Genomic DNA, 19555 nt, shown 5'->3' on the forward strand with positions numbered 1-19555 from the left:
TGACTTCCTACAAGTCCCAAATATCCTTTAATTCACTTATTCATTCATTCCATAAACACATATTGAATACCGCTTACGTGTCATTTAGAGGAAACAGGAAAAATAACCTAGTCCTTGCTTTCAAGTTGTTTTCAGACTGACAAAAACAAACAACAACAACAAAAACCGAGTGTCATAGGTGCTCTGATAGAAATACCCAGGGGGCAGCATGGGACCTGAGGAAGGCTCACCTACCCTGGGACAGGGTGCTGGGAGCTCAGTCTGAATCCTGCTGGGTGAGGGTGTAGAAACTCTTCTTGCACTCACTGATTCAACATATATTCACCCAACACCCACAACATGTCAGACTCTGCTCTGGGCGGTGAGGACTCCGTCGTAAACGCACAGCCAAGTCCACTGCTCAGAGCTGACACTCTAGCTGCGGCCAGGCAGGGAGTGGGGAGAAGGCAGGGGGCTAGGGAGGCATTACAAACAAGTTAGCCATTTACTTCACAGGTGTTACTTCCCTCCCTCCCTCCTTTCATATAGGATGAAGACATCCTATATGTCAGGTAGGGTGTTAGGTTCTGGGGTTATAAAGACAAATGGTCCTTGTCCCTAAAAGGTAAGGGAAGAGCCTGGGGAAGGCACAGAGCAAGAGAAGGGGCTGCGTTTGGGGGAAATTGAGTCATTCAGTAGAGCTGGGACACAGGGCATGGTGATAGAGGGGGCCCCTCTTGTAGTTATGAAACATCCCTGGGCAGTCTGGGACAGAGTCCTTCCTGGAAACTTCCTATAAGCAATCCTGAAGTATTTATTGAGGCACACGTTTAGGAACAAACTGTAGGTACTGAATGCATATAAAAGAGCATCATTTGGGCTGCCTAAGGTGTGGCTCTACTTCCCTGAAATACAGAAAAACAATAAGAGTCTCAGACACTCCAAATTCTCCTATTTACCTCCTTCTCTCCTCCATTCTCTCCCTCCCTCCATTCTCCTTCCCTCTTTCCTTCCCCCTCCCTCTCTCCCTTTCTTCCTTCCTTCTTCCCCCTTCCCTCCCTCCCTCCTTTCTTTACCTAACCCCATTCCAGAAACCAGTACAAATAAAATGTGTCGGACCTGAAAGTGTCAAAGTGAACCTATAATTAGGATCTAACCTCTGAGGTGTGGTAAGAAATTAATTGGTTAATGTTTGCAAAATGCCAGGACAGTTTTGAATAAAAGGCCTCATAGAAGTTCAAAGTACTTGTAATTATTATGATCATTACTATAATTTGTAAGACTTAGCCACACATTGCTTTCATAATAGGATGAAGTCAACACTTTCAAAAAGAGGAAGCAGGGCAGGGACGGTATATAAAGCGCTGATGGGCTGCCTGCCTCTAAGGACAAGAGCTAAGTGAAGACAGGTGAGTGTAAAACCGAGTTGAGTTGTAGAACTTACGCTCAGGCTTCTTTAGGATAAAAATCCAGCCTATGGTGATCGATTGATAATGATGGTGTGTTTGCTGCTGAGTAAACAAGCAAATCTGGAGTCAGAGGAAACTAAAGGACCTGGCAAGGAAAACCCAAGTTCTAAAAATTATGTACATGATAGAATAATTTTTTTCTGTTCATTATAATACTTATAAAACTTTAGATTTCTTTCTTCTTTTTCGATTTCTTATAATGCAAGTACGTATAAAGCTGCTTTTGGGTTTGCGAGCATTTGCAAAACAAAGAATGAGAGAACAGAAATGTGTGTGCCTTTAACGGAAGCTGTAACGGGCCACATAGGGTGTCTGTTTTGTTCATTCAAAGCCAAAGGAGGAAGGACGGTGGTGTTTGTATTTTGCCAAATGATAATCTCCTCCACTCTCACACTCCTGCCAAGGTTATATTAACCACATGAACTTTAAGTGATGGCTCTATAACAAAGTCCTGTTTTTTCTGGAAGCTGGGAAAGAACTGAGGCCAACATGTCTAACAGCTTAAGCTCGACAGAGTGAAAGGATAGACAAGCTTTGAAAGTCTTGGATGTAACAAGAGGCCCAGGTCTCTGACTTGATGTTTGTCCAGCTGGGATATTCCTGGGACAGACCTCAACACCAGGAGAGGCACCTTTTTGGAGTTCTCAGCTCTGGGAATTCCAAACAGGCGAAGTGAGGAAAGCAGGCACAGAGAGAAGGGATTCCCTTCCAGGTCTCTCAGCAAAGAAAGGATTTGCCTGTGGAGTATGCAGAGAAGCAATCAAACCTGAGTTCTTCGGGGCTGTTTGCTCACAATCCAAATTCAGTAAATACATATTTTCACAGACATGTGAAAATGCAACTCTGCAAAAACTGAGTTTATAGGGAGCCTTATATTTTGTTAGATTTGTCTCAAGGATACATGCTCCTAGTGGCAGAAACATTTTATATTTGTGACTGTCATTGCTGTTATTTTATTAGGCATGTTGGTACACAGCCACCTGCAAGGCAAGGGGCTAGGGGCTGCCACCTGTGTGAGGAAGGAAGGGAAGGATGGGACCATGGGAAGGTATATGACTCAGATGTGAGGGAAAGGCTTGTCAGCCCACAGGGAGCCAGCAGAGGTAGAGACGAGGTGGTGACAAAACCAGGGTGACAATACAACACGGAACAAGAGACCATGCCTAAGGCAGATGTGTAGAGCACTTCTTAGTTCTTCCAGGTTCAAATGGGGGGCTACATGGGACAGGGCCTCCCTCATCTCTAGGCCCTTCAGGCTGTCAATACAACACATTTCCCAGGAGGGATAAAGGGCCCTGAGGACGGAGGTGGCTATGGATCAAGGTTTATGGCAAAGATCTGGGCGAGCTTTCATGGAAAAGGAATGAGAGTTCTATGAAGGGGACACTACAAAGACCCAAGACCTTTATTTCCACTTTTTCCACAACAAGTGTTTAAAGGAGGAAGAAATGGGCCATTGTGCCTTGCAAACCTAAGTGATGCTTTGGGAATTGCAAAGTCCATGATGGAGGGAGGGTGGGTAGAGGCCACCAGGAGCGTGCATTATCCCCAAGGGAGGCTCAGGGTGCCTGGTGGCCCCCACCGCTCCAGCTTGTTGACACCACATGCTGTTTGTCTCTGTTTTGCTCTCCGAGAAGGGAGAGGACCGATGTCACTACACACACTGAGCTGGGCATCACGACCTGCATTGTCTTGGCCAGACATTAAGTGCTGGAGGCCACAGGGGTGTTGACCGAGGAGTCCTGTCTGGTTAGTCAACCCATGGCCCCTCCCTGAGCACACACCAGCAGGGCCCAGACAAGCTCTTCTAAACCTGGGTACTTCCAGGCACCTGTAAAGTTGGGTCACGGAGCTTGGCTTGTATCAACATGCAGTGTCTATGTTCATTGCTGCTTCTTGCTCTGGCCTGGTGTAATCAGGGGAAGAAATGCCAGAAAGGAACTCTGGGTTTCTAAGTAATTGTGTGTTTACTTAGACTCTTTTCATTTAAGGGCTTGCTCGACAGATATTTAGTTATGTGTAGAGAATGAAGTAGCTTTCATGTTGCAATTAAAGCTAAGCATTTCTACTTGGGTTTCCAGAGGAAAATTTTTTTGCTCCTGAGAAAAGCATCAAAAAAGAGTAAAATGCCCTGGGTTTAGCGTCTGGATGCAGGCCGTGCTTTTTTTCTGCTGGGTTCTTTCCATAAAGCCAGGGAGACACCTCTGTAAAGATGAACTTTCTATGAGCTTCTTCCACACCTAAGTGGCTTTTCATTCTTTTTCCTGGGACTGAGTGTCCTCTCTCATACCGTGCTGCATCCTAAATGCATGATTCCTGTTGGGTGATTGAATCTGAGAGTTTCTGCAAAACCAGCTGAAATTCCAAGTTCCTGTAACTTTCTGGTGTTGGGACTTAGCGTGACATTTTCTGCTCCACTAAGGGAAATCAAGTAGACCATCTCAATGTTGTAGGGGAGAAAAACAAGATGGCACACGGAGCTGAGGGGCACATCACCCCTCGGTGTAGGAAGATTTAAGTCAAATGACTTCCTTACTACATCTCCCTTGACTTTAAAAAAAATTTTTTTTCAGTTACAGTTGACATTCAATATTATATTGATTTCAGGTATACAGTGTGGTGGTTAGATATTTATATAACTTACAAAGTGGTCCCCCTGACAAGTCTAGTATCCACCTCACAAACTTTCCTTCACCTTGAGACATAATCTCTGCCTGGGTGTTTGGAGGGAACCACCCATAAGAATAACCTTAAAACAAGAGAGATGAGAAAGCATTATGAAAATGCTGAATGCCATATTTATATGTACACTCCTACTTATAATGATAGTAATAATTCAAAATGATAGGTAGCCAGGCTCAGCCGACCAAAGGAAGTCATGGGAACATCCTGCAGTGGGAGGGGCTGTTGGGAGGTGGAGGCTTTGGGAGCAGGTGGCCTTCTCCAGCATTCCTTGGGGTCAACTGCAAACTATGCTGGGTGGCATTTGTGTATTTATTTGATATCTAATGGGGGAATCAGGGTTCTTTGGACACATGGATGGTCATTAGAGAAATGGTTGTGATGAGAAAGAGAGAAAGCACATCAGAGCAAGTGTGAAAGCGAGTGCTTGATAATGACCAATTGTCAGTTCTCCCATCTAGCAAGCACCTTCTGAGGTCAGTCCTGGAACCCTGCTCATGACCTGACTTCACGGGGATTTGATTTTGCTGGTGGAAGTAGCCTGTCTCTCCACCCCGCACGCGCGCACACACACACACACCCTCCCAGGGCTCTGGCCCAGGTTTGTTACTCCCAGGATGTGAATCATGGCTCAAGGTGGCCACGGGGTCTGAGTTTCCCAGGTTGGGGGCTTAGATCCACAGGCAACGTCTACTAACTCCTTCCAACAACCAAAGCAAAGAATATGTCTGAGGCACCGAGAAAAGTGTAACCTTTCCTCTAACCCAAAGGAAAAAGAACCCCAATTAAGAGAAACAAATAGAAAATTCTCCTTTTCTTATTATCTTTTGATAATGAAGAGGTGATTGGGGTAAGGCACGTACATCAAAAACTTGCTTTTCAGGATCTGAAGTCAAGGTCTCTGTGTTTCTCAGTGTCGAGAGTCAAATTCTTGAAATAATTAGAATCCCTGTGGGCCAAGCAGGAGTCTCACCATTTTAAGCTAATTGAAAGGATAGATGGAGCACATGTCCTACTTTTTGTTTTTTCATTATGATTCAAACCATCAATTTTTTTAGGTCAGCCCTGGGGAAACTTGTCTCCCCCCCCAACACACCTGTCCAGAGAGACATTACATGTTGTTATGATGACGATTGATATTTTCACATCTGTGAGCTAATTTCTATTTGAAAATCATTTTAGGACCTGTAGTGAGACCATCGAGATGTCTGTGCTGTGGCTGCTGGTGGGTCTCCTTGCCCTTACTGGTGAGTGTGTTTCGTTTTTCCCAAATGCCCTTGGAGATGGGGACAACATAATGGTACTCCTGATATGTAAAACTGCAGTGGAAAATGTGATTCCCCCTGCCCCCCAAACTGTTCAACAAGTCCTGGAGTTAGAAACAGCCACTGACAAGCAGCCTCCTGGCTGCCCCACAAAAGAAGCTGGGCTTTCTCCAGAGTGTGGGGTGGGCTTAAAACAGCATTGCTTGAGGCCAGGATTTAAACATAGACCATTGATAACTGCTTGTTGTTCCTCTATAAAAACTCTTTCACCAAAAGTATTTATTGTATTTATTCATAGACCATAGATTTCCATAGAAGGATTGAGGGGGCTTACCGTATGTAATACAACTGTCATTCAGTAGAAAACCAGCATTGAGGGGACTGAGGAGTTGTGAGTAAGCTAGACAGGAGACTAACATAGTTACAATGCTTGAATTTCAGATTTGGTCGTAAGCTTCCTCACAGCTGGGGCAGAAAAGGAAAAGCACATGTTTTTTGATAGAGAAAAGGAGGAAACATAGTTCCTCAAGAGAAGCGATTTTTTTCCTGATTCTAACTTTTAAAAATTTCTCAGATGGGGTCAGTCTTATGTTCATTTATTTATCGACCCATTTATTCAACAAATATGTAAAAATTCCTAAAAGGAATTTTGGGAATGTAAGGAAATTTGAGGCGCATGTAATGTAGGTAGGGAGAGGCTAGGCAGGGAGCAATGAGTGACACGAACAGCCACTATTAAAGGTATTTGTCACCAATTATAAAAATAAAGTATACTCATTAAACAATATAAAAGGACACGCTGGCTCGTTTAATTTTTAGTATACTCTTAAAAGATCAAGTCGTTTGCTCATTTCTCTTAGATCACTCATCAAAAGTTTTTAAAGTAGAAGTGTGTACTCTGAAATACTAGTATTTTCAGATGTCAACCCCATGAAACTCTTAGTAAGAGAACTTGAAAATACATTTACATAAACACACAGTACCTATGATGATAAGCAGTGGACACACTTCCAAAGACACGCAAGTCGTTAAGATTTGATGACATAATCTGCTTTCGGGCTTACAGTGGTGAGGTGATTCTCTCCAGGGGCAATTTCCTGCCACCTGTAGTTATCTCCTCACTGGCTCCTGCACACTCCTTTGGGTGTGAATGATAAATACTCGGACAATCTCCTTGTCTTTTTTAGTGGTCTTTGTGGAATCCCACCAGTGTGTAACCCTCTCCTCCCCTTCAGTGATGGCAATGGCAGTGGCAGTTAAAGGGAGAGGGAAGGAAGGGCAGAGACAAAGGGAAGACGTAGGAAGACAGAGCCCATGTGCCCTCCCCCTCTTTGGGGTCTTAGTCACCCCTAGATGTGGACAAGCAAGCACAGGAAGGCAGCTCCACGTCACAGTTTACGAGCAGTGCCTGAGACCCCAAGGAGGCCCAGGCTTCATACGTGCTTCCCCAGAGCAAAACACAAACATCCCACCAGACCAACGAGTTAGGGGGATCGGAGGAGGAAGGGCTAAGAGTTCACAGGAGATGGAAGATGAGGACTAGCTTACAGGGAACACGCCGTCTCTGATTTGACTCCGAGACACCCACTCAGCAGCACTGGACGGCCCCAGAGCTTGGCAAGTAGAGCTGCTCCAACCGTTCATCGTATCCGCAGGACCCGAGGCGAGAATTCAGTATCGAGCTGGTTCTGTGATCATGTCTTAGTCCCTAGACTGCACATTTCAAAAGGGTTTCCGTTGCCGAGTGCCGTTCTTGTTCTTGTTGCTTTCAGTACAGTGGTGTTTGTTATGTCACCTCGTTCATGAACAGAAGGACGATCACGATTCTAGTTCACAGGACTATTCTAGTTCAGTGCCTCAGCTTGAAATTTTCTCAATTTGTAGACTCATGTGAAAGCGGCAACTGGGGGTGCTATGGAAACATCCGAACCCTCGACACGCCCGGGGCATCCTGTGGGATTGGAAGACGCCGAGGCCTGAACTACTGTGGTAGCTATAATCTCACTGTCCATCTTGCCCTCCTTGTCCTTTTCCTTTCTCTCAGAAGGTGACTCGTTTAGGCAAGGGTGGCTCCAACAGGATTTTGTCCCTTCCCCTGAGACTCTACACCTCCGTCTCCCAGTCATTCCCCACAAGTTTTCATCCTCTCAACATTCCCTTTGGGTTCCCACTGTTTCCCACAGCCCCACGCTACCGACTGGTGGAAAGAGCACTGGATACGGAGTCCAAAGACCTTGCCTGCGTGCTGGCTCTTCTTCTTCAGGTCCTTTAGCTCCCCTGAGCCTCCGCTGGAGGGGGATAATAGTACTTAATTTACAGTGTTCTTGTAAACTCTGGTCAATAATGTGGATGAGAGTGCATTTGAAACCATAAAAGTGATTAGAAGGTGGGTGGGCTAGCCAGGTAAATTAGGAGTGGTTTTCATTTTGCCCAGCAGTCTTGTTATTTCATAACGATTTAAGCGCACATGACTTCTGGGTGTCACTGTAGAGTGGAAATGTGGACAAGAGTGAGCCTACCTGTCAGGGATACTCTCCAAGGACTTCTTGCAGGGCTTCGGAGAATTTTTCCTTCACATCATGTGCTGATGGACAGGTGCATTTTACTGGGGTGCTTAGGATGGAGCCAATGGTGCCTGTGCCCACAGAATTTTCCTGGGAGGGTCTGAGCTGCCCCAGCGGAGGGGCACTGGTGGCCACAGAGGATGCCAACTCAAGCTCAAAACGGGGAATCACAATCTCACGTCTAGGAATGGCCAGTACGGGCTTCCTACCCAAACGTGGGCTTCTCAGTCCTCAACCGCTGCCCATATCCTTGGAGTGTATTTTCTCTCCTCTTGAGCTCCTATTTCAGCATATGTCACACCAAGCCTCATCCTTCTTTCTGTGTTTGCTTTAGGAGTGCGTGCTTCTGAAAGGATGGCTGAAATAGACATGCCATACCTAGTGAGGTATCAACCCGTGATATATACCGTTGGCCAAAAGTACTGCATGGATCCTGCAGTGATTGCTGGTGTTGTGTCCAGGGAGTATCCTAGTGGCAACGTGATCAATATGGGCAACGTGGGCGACGGAATCAGGGTTGTGCAGGTAATGCGCCACAAGCCAGGACATGCGGCCGCAGCGCTGCATGGCCCATCTCTAAAGGGATGCCTTCACATTTGTTGTGTGGATGGCAACCCTGGGACACAGCCCCATAGAACAGAGTGAAAGGGGCTCCCCGAAGCTGTGGCAGCCACGGCTCCTCCTGCGAGAGATCAGCAGCTCCATTTCTGCTTCATTCTGAGCCACACAATTCCTTTTCGAAGTCAGTTATTATACTGTGTCTTCAGAATATCTTCGTTAGTTGTCTATTCTGGATTTCCAGTAAGGCTGTGCAGGAAAAAGGTCCCAGGTTGGATCCTTACTGCTATCTTATAACCGCATGACCATGCATAAACCATATACTCTCCCTGGGCCTGTTTCCTCACCTACAAAACGCCATCCTCCTAGAACTGTTATGAAGATTCAATGAAACAATGTGACAAAACACTTGGCATCGGCTAGGTTCTCAGCAAATACTGAATTCATTTTTCCTTGTCTTCTTTCTACACAACTCTTAGTGCGGAAGGTCAAGTTTTATTTTTGCATGAATTCTGCCTGGTTTCCTATGTTGTCTGATAGAGACTTCCAGGGAACTGATCATTAATTAACTCCACTGTCAAATTAACTCTGCATTAGGGGAATTGGTGATGGCAGAGGTAACAATGAGACCACACATTTTTTTTTTTCTATCATATTGTCATAGTTGATGAGAAACCTGTATTAGCCTTTTTTTCTAAGCTTTTAGGAAAGGTTTTCTTCAGTGATCTTTAAATTGGCTTCCCATTTGTACTTTGTATGACACTTTACAATTTATAAATACTTTCAAATGCTTTATCTTATTTTGATTTGGGGACCCATCCAATAAACTGATGAAAGGGGGTTGGGGGAAGGCATGTAATCCATCCTTTACAAATGAGGAAGTGAATTTATAAGGAGAGAGTCCTTGCTGCAAAGTCACACGACAGCTGGAAAATGCAGAACTGGGACCAAGGACAATTTTGGTGACGTTAGAGCCGGCATCATTTCCGTCACCCTGCTCTGCCTCCTTTGTAAAATCTTGTTCTTGGGAAAAGGACGAGTCCACCTCCTTTGAAGATGAAGAAAGAATTCTGCAGTCAGATATTTCTCCTAAATATGGTGGAACCCACATGGAATGATAGCAGAAGGTGTAGAAGAAAAGTTAGAGGTACCTTTAGACATTCAGATTATCTGGAAGGAGAGAATTACAAGGACAGATAGAAACTCCCCCTTTTTGACCTGTTTGGAGGGTTTGTGGGTGCAGTGTTGAAGGACGGCATTGGACCGGAGCCCTTACTGTTAACCTTGGCTTTCAACTCTGCCTCTCACCATTACACTGAGGCAATAGTGCAATATCTGCTCGTCCCTTCCTTTGCCCGAACCTTGTAGCTTTACTATTTGTCCCCAGGGAGATTGAAGGTGCCATGGGTTCTCCAAAAGAGGAGGAGAGAAAGACAAGGGAAATGCGAAAGCATCTCTGAGCCTATGCAGCCACGCCATCCTCCCACCTGGCTTTTCCTCTGCCTCCCTCCCTCTAGGACTCTGGCCATCACGCCCCCACATCCTGGATTACTGAGTCCCAGCTTTCCCAGATGACGGAGGTCCTGACTCTTAGAATCAAAGATATCCAGAGGAGGTTTCCAACCTGGACACCCGACCAGCACCTGAGAGGTAGGTGTGACCCATGGGTGGGTGGTCTCACAGCATGGAAGGATAGGGACAAGTGTAATACATTGTGCCAGATGCCCCCAAACCTCAGTTGCTCCCCAACAGGCATGAGGAAAGACAATCTAAGTTAAATGGTGAGCACCCTGAAGCCAGGAGGGGCTGTGGGGTCAGCGTTAACCTGTCTCACAAATTCCAGGTGGACTCTGTGCGTACGGTGGCGGTCCTGGCTATGTCAGAAGCAGCCAGGACCTGAGTTGTGACTTCTGCAATGATGTCCTCGCTCGAGCCAAATACTTCAAGAGACATGGCTTCTAACACTGCAGATCAGGCCCAAGGTTATTATCACACATGAGGCCTCAACTGCTTCACAGATAAAACTAGCTTCTGATCACTGCGAATATGAGTTTGACCTGAGGGTCGTCCAAATAACATGAATCATATTAAAGGAAGAATTATTCCCTGCATTTTGTGGTCTGGTGCGTGTATATATAAAGTAAGGGCTGTGTCTCTGTAAAGTTATTTCCAAGGAGGTAGGCTAGCATGTGGATTTCCATGAAATGAATCCTACATCTTATTGACTAGCATTGCCAGATTTAGTGAATTAAAAACACAGAAAGCTCAGTCACATTTGAATTCCACATAAATAACAAGTAATTTTTTAGTATATGTCCCATGCAATATTTGAAACACATTTTTACTAAAAAAGTATTGGTTGTTTATGTGAAATTCAAATTTAACTGGGCATATGGTATTTTACCTGGCAAGTCTATCACTGATTTCTTGATTATTGATTAAAAAAAATTTTTTTTAAATAGTCTCAAATTTAATTGAAAACGTTTATGAGGAAAAGTGTTAGAGGGTGGCCAACCCCACCTGCTGGGTTTTGGAATATTTTCAGGAGAGGCCCTTGTTAACCTCATAGCACTATCTTAACCCTAGGTCAGTGTCTGTCATCCAAGTTTTTCTCCTTTCCCTTCTACATCCCACCTCCTTCAACTCAGCAAAACTATTCTCTTGTTTGGGGCACTTACGTCACTAACAGAGCCAGGCCATGGGACAGTGATTCATCAGTTGAAGCAGCCCTCAAGGACACTGACCATGTCCTGTACTGGTAAATTATTCAATTTTAGGGGTTATAGTCTATAAAAGTAATTAAAGTCCCATTCTATCAACTGCAGCATATCAATACTCGACAGTATGCCGTTCCAGAACAATTGTCATCATTTCAAAATTTCAAGCAGAATTATTTTGCAACAAGTAGTATGTGCTCATTGGTATGTCTGAGTCTCTGCCCTCAGGAACCGTTAAATCATAAAATTTAGTTGGGGATATGAAGTCTGACAATTAAGTTTGCAAAGCTGTTGCAATGATTTGCTAACCTGTTTTGATATCAGAGGGATCATTCACTATGAATTTGTACCAACTGGACAAACAGTTAACCAATTTTACTATTTGGAAGTGCTGAAAAGGCTGCGTAAAAACGTTAGACGACCTGAACTTTTCACCAGCAATTCATGGCTCTTGCATCACAACAATGCACCAGCTCACACAGCACTGTCTGTGAGGGAGTTTTTAGCCAGTAAACAAATAACTGTATTGGAACACCCTCCCTACTCACCTGATCTGGCCCCCAATGACTTCTTTCTTTACCCAAAAATAAAGCAAATATTGAAAGGAAAATACTTTGATGACATTCAGGACATCAAGGGTAATATGACAGTTCTGATGGCCATTCCAGAAAAAGAGTTCCAAAATTGCTTTGAAGGGTGGACTAGGCACTGGCGTCGGTGCATAGCTTCTCAAGTGCATACTTCGAAGGTGACCGTAGTGATATTCAGCAATGAAGTATGTAGCACTTTTCCTAGGATGAGTTCGCGAATTAAATTGTCTGACCTCATAGCAGCCAACTTCACATGTGCACAAGGTACAGACACAGGGCCTACACCAGGAGACAATATAAAGAGGTCACCTTCTGTGTCAGGGGCCAGTGAAATAACCATTGCTCATAGCCATTGATGCCCTTGACCTTCTCCAGGGCCACTCCCTTCTTGGTCTTCCCAGCCTCTGCCTTCCAAGACCTACTCTCAAGGCTGAATCCAGTTGAGAGGTTCCCACCAGGGAGAACATGACTGAGAAGACCTCATGAACACACTTCAGACTGTGAGGCACTAGTTAGGAGCCCACGGGGGAAACACTGGGGTGAATAATATCCTCCTGAAATCACACCCCTAGGGCAGCCTCATGCAGCTCCCACTGTGAGCATGTATGCCTAATAAGTGGGGGTCACTTATGTCTGTGCTGGTGGTGACTCCCATCCTGAGAAAACATCCAGCCAAGGAAGGCGAGGAATACCGTGATTTCACAACGAGAGCTGTGGTGAACGTACAACTGATTTAGAGGTTGGTAAAATACAAGAGTATTAATTAAACAGCTATTAACCAATCCTTATTGAGCACCTCTGTCATGCGGGAGACCCTGCTCGCTGCGCCATTTGTTATGCGGGAGACCCTGCTCACTGCGCCATTTGTCGTGCAGGGCGTCCGGCGGGGTCTCTGCTCCCGCTCCCCACACAAGAACGCAGGATATGGTGAGGCCAAAAAGGAACACCCACGGAGCCATAGATGGGGGAGTCATACCACTATATTCTCTCTGTCGGCACTATACTCTCACTGGAGGCTGGATCCACACTGTCCGCAAACCGCCATCCACGCTTGCCAGCCCAGCCACCATCTTCTTGCTAGCCCCCTTCTTTCTCTCTCTTCTCTCCCTCTCTTCTACTCTCCTCCGTAGCCGCAGCAGTTATATTAGCGGCTAATTGGCTAATTGGCTACAGCTGACGGCCAATCAGCCACAGCTGACGGCCATCTACTGCCCGAGCCAGCACCCCTCCACGTGAGGCCGAGAGCCTGTAAACTACTTTCTGGGGCTCTGCCCCCACAACCTCCTACCTGAAACCCACTGTATTAGGAAGGGCAAAGCCACAGTCCTTGCTCACAAATGCTCCTTTTCTAGTTGGGGTCCAGATATAGTGACACTTGGGACACGATAAGCTAATTTTTCTAAAGAAGAGATAAATACAAATTGGCGTGGGCGCTTTGGTGAAGACCTGAGGCCTGAGTTCACACAAGAGGTAAGGGCGTTTATTCAGAGCTGAATTCTCACACCAGTCCAGATGCATGATTTTTATTCACTGAACAGACAAGAGCTGGTAAAACCCTTGCTTAGTCACAGAACTGGTTAAGGGACCTAACCAGTATCCACACCCAGATTTCTTCCATTTTTAAAGCCAATCTTTAAAAATTTTCCCCAAGTGCCACCTGTACATAATTATTGTACATGACTGTGTGTGTTAGGGGTTAGGGTGACCAACCATCCCGGTTTGCCTAGAGCTGATGGGTTTTCTGGGACTCGGAACTTTCAATGCTGGAACCCAGAAAGTTAAAGGGGAAAGTCCTGGGCAAGTCCAGAAGAGGTGGTCACCAAGCTCGGCATCATCCGTTCCAGGAGGTATTTGAAAATGTGTGAGGGCAGTTTTCTTTTCTCTCTCCCTCCTCCTCACTCTTCCTTTTGTTATTGCCACAGTGCTTGTGGTGGGGGATGGAGAGTGGGGTTAGCCATTACTAGTATTTTGTGGTGGGGCAAAGGATGCTAAACATTTTGCAATTTGCACTGGGCAGGATGGTCCCACCCAATGAAGAACATATATGAAGGGATATACATAATATACATATACCTACACACACAAAATCTGACAATTAAGTTCGCAAAAATTAAGTTGTAACGATGTTGCTAATCTTTTTTTATATCAGAGGGATTATTCATTATGAATTTTTACCAACTGGACAGTTAACTAAATTTACTATTTGGAAGTGCTGAAAAGGTGGTGTGGAAAAGTTGGACGAAAACGACTTGAACTTTTCACCAATTCATGGGTTTTGCATCATGACAATGTACCAGCTCACATGGCACTGTCTGTGAGGGAGTTTTGAGCCAGTAAACAAATAACTGTACTGGAACACTCTCCCTACTCACCTGATCTGGCCCCCAATGACTTCTTTCTTTACCCGACGATAAAAGAAATATTGAAAGGAAGATATTTTGATGACATTCAGGACATCAAGGGTAATATGATAACAGCTCTGATGGCCATTCCAGAAAAAGAGTTCCAAAATTGTGGGGAGCCATGGTTACAGGTAACTCTGAGCCTTAACAGAATGGCCCGATTTATGCTTAACCTGTTTCCTCCCCTGAGGCATTGTCTCTGCCTGCACCTGGGGGGTGCTTACAAGCTACTGAGGAATGTGGGAGCGGCCAGTTCCGGGACACAGAAGACTGATGGCTATCAGGGTAATTGATAGGATAATTACTTTTGGGAGTTTCAGTGATTTTTGTATCCTCTATGTAAAAGTTAAAAAATTTACATTTGCTAAGGTAATGCATACTTTCTTTGTTAAGTTGCACGTACTCAAACTGCATATATTGGTGAAGAAGAATAAACTCGGCGCTTCAGCATCACTGGAGACCGATCGATCGCATCATCATTTGTGTGTCTTTTATTTCATTCCCACTCCCCCATTTAGGTTCTGATCGACTTGTGGCGGCTGGCTCGCCACACAAAATTGCTTTGAAGGGTGGACTAGGCGCTGGCATCAGTGCATAGCTTCCCAAGGGAAGTACTTCGAAGATGAGCGTAGTGATATTCAGAAGTGAGGTACATAGCACTTTTTCTAGGGTGAGTTTGCGAATTTAGTTGTCTTACCTCATAGAAAAGGATTGTAACTTCCTGGCTGTAGAAATAGGATAGATTTTCTTTCTGTCTTTATAATCTCTTTGTAGATGATCAACCATGCCTATGGTACTCTGGTTCATGCTTATTCAATTAGGAAACTGATTTCTTTCCTTTTGATATTTTATGGAGATTTTAAATTTCTTAACAATATAAAAAAGAAAGAATATTTATTTAATGATCCCTAAACTTTCTGCTGACAGCTGGCTGTGTAGGGAACTGGTGTCTCAGAGTAAGTCTTAATCACATCAAAGTTGTTTTGTGTTTTGTTTTTTTAAGTACAACCTTTTCAAATGAGATCTTGCCATCTACAATAACATGGATGGATCTAGAGGGTATTGTGCTGAGTGGAGTAAATCAGACTGAGAAAGACAGATGCCATATGATTTCATTTATATGTGGAATCTAAAGAACAAAATAAATGAACAAACAAAACACAAACTCATAGATATACAGAACATTTTGATGGTTGCCAGATGGGAGGGGGTTGGGGGACTGGGTAAAAAGGGGAAAGGATTAAGAAATACAAACTGGCAGTTCCAAAGTGGTCATGGGAATGTAGGGAGTAGCATAAGGAACATAGTCAATAATATTGTGATAATTATGTATGGTCAGGTGGGTACTAGATTTATTGGGGTGATCACTTTTTAAGTTATATAAATGTTTAATCAATATGTTGTACCCCCAAAGTAATAATATTGTATGCCAACTGTAATTGAAAACTAAAAAATTATTTAAAAAAATAAAGCACAAGCTTTCATTGGGACCCCAGAAATTTTTTTGTAGAGATTATGAATTACATCACACAAAATGGCATGCCCCATGGTGGAGTTTTGGAAGGAGGAAAATTATATGCCATGTGTTCGATCCACCATCTTTACCTGGAAGTCTGGCTCTTGACCGCCATGGAATGACATTTTAGGTAAAATATGAAGAATGAACAGGAGTTTACCAGGAAATAATAGGGTTAATTGTAAGAAATATTAGCCTTAAAATAGAAACAAAGGCATAGTAGCTTGAAAAGGTACGTGCTTCTTGGAGGCAAGTGCATGTTGCTGGAGCCTGGGTTACAAAAACAGAGGGAATTTTGGCAGATGGCAGTGGACAGTTGGCCAGGAGCCAGATTATGAACCAGCCCTTTAGGATATGCCAAGGACCCAAGAACCTATCACACAGGTAAAAGATAGTCATTGAAGGACTTTCCGCCTAGGATATGATCCGTTTGCAAGTTGAAAAAGTCATTCCTGTAGCCGTGGGAAGGGCAGACAGCAGAGACACAAGCCTGGAGGCATGAAGATGGGTGAGGAGGCTGTTAGACCACAGAACGGCAGAGGGACTAGAAAGGACATGTGAGTGTGAAGGAGACTTAGGAGATAGCACTGACATATTGGTGATTGGTTATGGGACGGCTCTTAAAAATGCACCATCTGATTACCTAAAGAAAGCGCTAAGCTTAGAAAAAAATGTTTTTAACTTCAGTCAAGTAGCATTCCTATTGGTGTGAAATTTGAAAAAGGTTGAACATTCTCTTGAGAGTCTAGGGTTTTCTCTGTGAAATAAGACTTTTCAACCAGAACTCCTGGCTTCTGCTATTTGTCTGATGCCTAGAACATGATTGATAGATGCTAAGATGCCCTCCTCCTGGTGGTCATGCTCTTACGTAATTCCCTCCCCTTGACTGTGCGTGGGAACTGTGACTTGCTTCTAACTAACAGAACAGTTGATGGGATGTCACTTCTGTGATTACATTACATAAAATTGTAACTTCCATCTTACTAGTCAACTCTTTCCCTTGCTGGCTTTGATGAAGCAAGGTGCCATGTTCAGGAGCCCCATGTGGCAAAGAACTTAGGGAGGCCTCTGGCCAACAGTCAGCTAAGAACTGAGGCCTTCAGCCCAACTATCCAAAAGGAACTGACTCCTACCACCAACCCAATAAGTGAGTTTGGAAGCAGGTCCTTCCATAGTCACACTTTCGGATGAGACCCCAGCCCTGGTTGACACCTTGGTTGCAATCCCATGAGAGACACTGAAGCAGAGGATGCAGCTGAACTGTGCCTGGATTCCTGACCCAGGGAACTGTGGGATAATAAATGTGTTTGTTGTAAGCCACTGTGTTTGTGGCTTAATAGGTAGCTAATACCACCACCTTAAAAATAAGGGCCTATCTGCCCTATCTCCAAACAAAACCTGGTATATTTTGCAAGGGTAATCAGTTTTCAGAATCAAGTAGATTACCTAATTAGATACCTATTAGGGCAATATACTTGCTTCTCAAACAAAAAATCAATTATCTTTCATTTTGAAAAATTTCTGTAACCCTTCCTTTGTAGTTTTATTTTAATTTTAATCAAAGTAACATAAACACATAGAAAGTAGAATTGTGCAAATAATAAAAAGCAGAAGCATCCCCACTCCAGCCCTCCTCACGTATCCCGGAAGCAACAAAATTCTTTTTTATTGTTGCATTGTATTGCATTCCATTACATGGATGCACCACTATTTAATTAATTTCCAAATGGAAGTTTGATCATTGCCATTCTTCCTCTATATTATGAAAAATTTTAAACACACAAGGAAGTTCAAAGTTTTTACAGTGAACACTCATATTACCTACTACGTAGGTTCTGCCTTTACCATTTTACTACACTACTTGCTTTATCACACATCTATTTAACCATCCATCTGCAACCACCCATCAATCTATCTATTTTCTTGGGTGCATTTCAGACAAATTTTCAGACATCATTATACTCCCTGACAAGGACTTCAGCCTAGAGACAGCTAACAGGAGTTCAACATTTGTTCGTGGTTCTTTTTGGTGGCTACACTTTTCGGTTAGGTGAGATTTACAGACAATGAGATGCACAAATCAGACGCACACCATTTGATGACTTCCAGTAAGTGCATACTTCTACTGAACCTAAATCCTGGTATAGAACTTGCCATCACTTCAAGAGTTCTCTCACGCTCTTTCCCAATCAATCTCCTCCTGCCACGGCTACTACTGCTCAGGTGCTTCATACCATATTTTTTCCTGTTCTAGAACCTCACTCAAATGTAATAAATAGCACACATTCCTTTGAATAAGGCTTTCTTCACTGAGCAAAATGTTTTAAAAATTCACCTATGCATATGTTGTTGCATTTATCAGTGATTTGTACCTTTTTCTTGTTGACTAGTATTTTATTGTATGAATATGCCAGTTTGTTCATGAGTTCTCTTATCGATGACCACCTGGACTGCTTCTAGATTTGGGCTATTATGGATACATTTGCTAAGAACACTCTTGTACAACTCTTTTTGCGCACATACTTTTTTCACATCTCTTGGGTAAATATCGAGGAATAGAATTTTTGGGTCAAAGCAACTACTTTTCATTCTTTCCTTTGTAGTCTTTCTGATAGTGAACTCCTGAATGCTTTTCCTATTATTATTTTTATATTTAAAATTTTCCCCAACCTCAGGAGTCAGACTATATTAACTCATAAATGTTGGTTCATGACACTTATCAAAAAGTCCAAGTATGGGGCCAGCTCAGTGGCTCAGGTGGTTAGAGCTCCATGCTCCTAACTCCGAAGGCTGCCGGTTCGATTCCCACATGGGCCAGTGGGCTCTCAACCACAAGGTTGCCGGTTCAACTCCTCGAGTCCTGCAAGGGATGGTGGGCTCCGCCCCCTGCAACTAAGATTGAACACAGCACCTTGAGCTGAGCTGCCGCTGAGCTGCCGCTGAGCTGCCGCTGAGCTCCCGGATGGCTCAGTTGGTTGGAGTGAGTCCTCTCAACCACAAGGTTGCCGGTTCGACTCCCGCAGGGGATGGTGGGCTGTGCCCCCTGCAACTAGAAAACGGAAACTGGACCTGGAGCTGAGCTGCGCCTGACACAACTAAGAATGAAAGGACAATAACTTGACTTGGAAAAAAGGCATGGAAGTACACACTGTTCCCCAATAAAGTCCTGTTCCCCTTCCCCAATAAAATGTTTAAAAAAGAAAGTCCAAGTATGACCTGCTTTTATTGTTATAATTACATATAGCTGTAGTTAGGTATTTTTTAGCAATTTAATAAGGCTCATCCCTCACCTCAAAATAAAAACTGGGATTTACACAAGTAACCTACATCTAAATACACTGCTTCCTCTCCTCCATCATTCTATCCCCTTGCAACTTCTTTACCCAGAGTCATTATCACAATGACTTCTGTAGTCATCATTCCTTTCCTTTTCCTTTGTATGCAACCTCTCATTCTCATTTTAGTTCTAGCTTTATAAAAACAAGTATAATGGGGAAAAAAACGACACAGTATTCTCACCTGATACAGAAAAAGCAACTGACAAAATTGAACACCCTTTCAACACCCAACAAACTAGGAACAAAAGAAAACTAACTCAACATAATAAAGACCATATGTGAAAAAATCCATATTAACATCACACTGAGTGGTGAGAAACTGAAAGTTTTTCCTCTAAGATCAGGAACAATACAAGGATGCCTGCTTTTGCCACTTCTACTCGACATAGTATTGCAAGTTCAGCCAAACCAGTTAGGCAAGAAAAAGAAATATAAGGCATCCAAATTGTAAAGGAAGAAGTAAAATGATCTGTTT

At 43.8% G+C, this 19555-nt stretch overlaps 1 protein-coding gene across 1 annotated transcript; it reads left to right on the forward strand.

Moving 5' to 3' along the window:
- Positions 1-1362: 1362 nt before the first annotated feature.
- Positions 1363-10670, forward strand: LOC109459403 (lysozyme g-like protein 1). Its single transcript, XM_019753806.3, has 6 exons — positions 1363-1388; positions 5313-5377; positions 7280-7384; positions 8294-8484; positions 10035-10167; positions 10361-10670. The coding sequence occupies exons 2-6, from the start codon at positions 5335-5337 to the stop codon at positions 10477-10479; spliced, it is 591 nt and encodes a 196-aa protein (XP_019609365.3). The 5' UTR covers positions 1363-1388; positions 5313-5334; the 3' UTR covers positions 10480-10670.
- The last annotated feature ends 8885 nt before the right edge of the window (positions 10671-19555 follow it).

Source organism: Rhinolophus sinicus, chromosome 2, assembly GCF_057876585.1.
Source record: "Rhinolophus sinicus isolate RSI-liver-muscle chromosome 2, RSI-T2T, whole genome shotgun sequence".
In the NCBI taxonomy this organism is placed as follows: domain Eukaryota; kingdom Metazoa; phylum Chordata; class Mammalia; order Chiroptera; family Rhinolophidae; genus Rhinolophus; species Rhinolophus sinicus.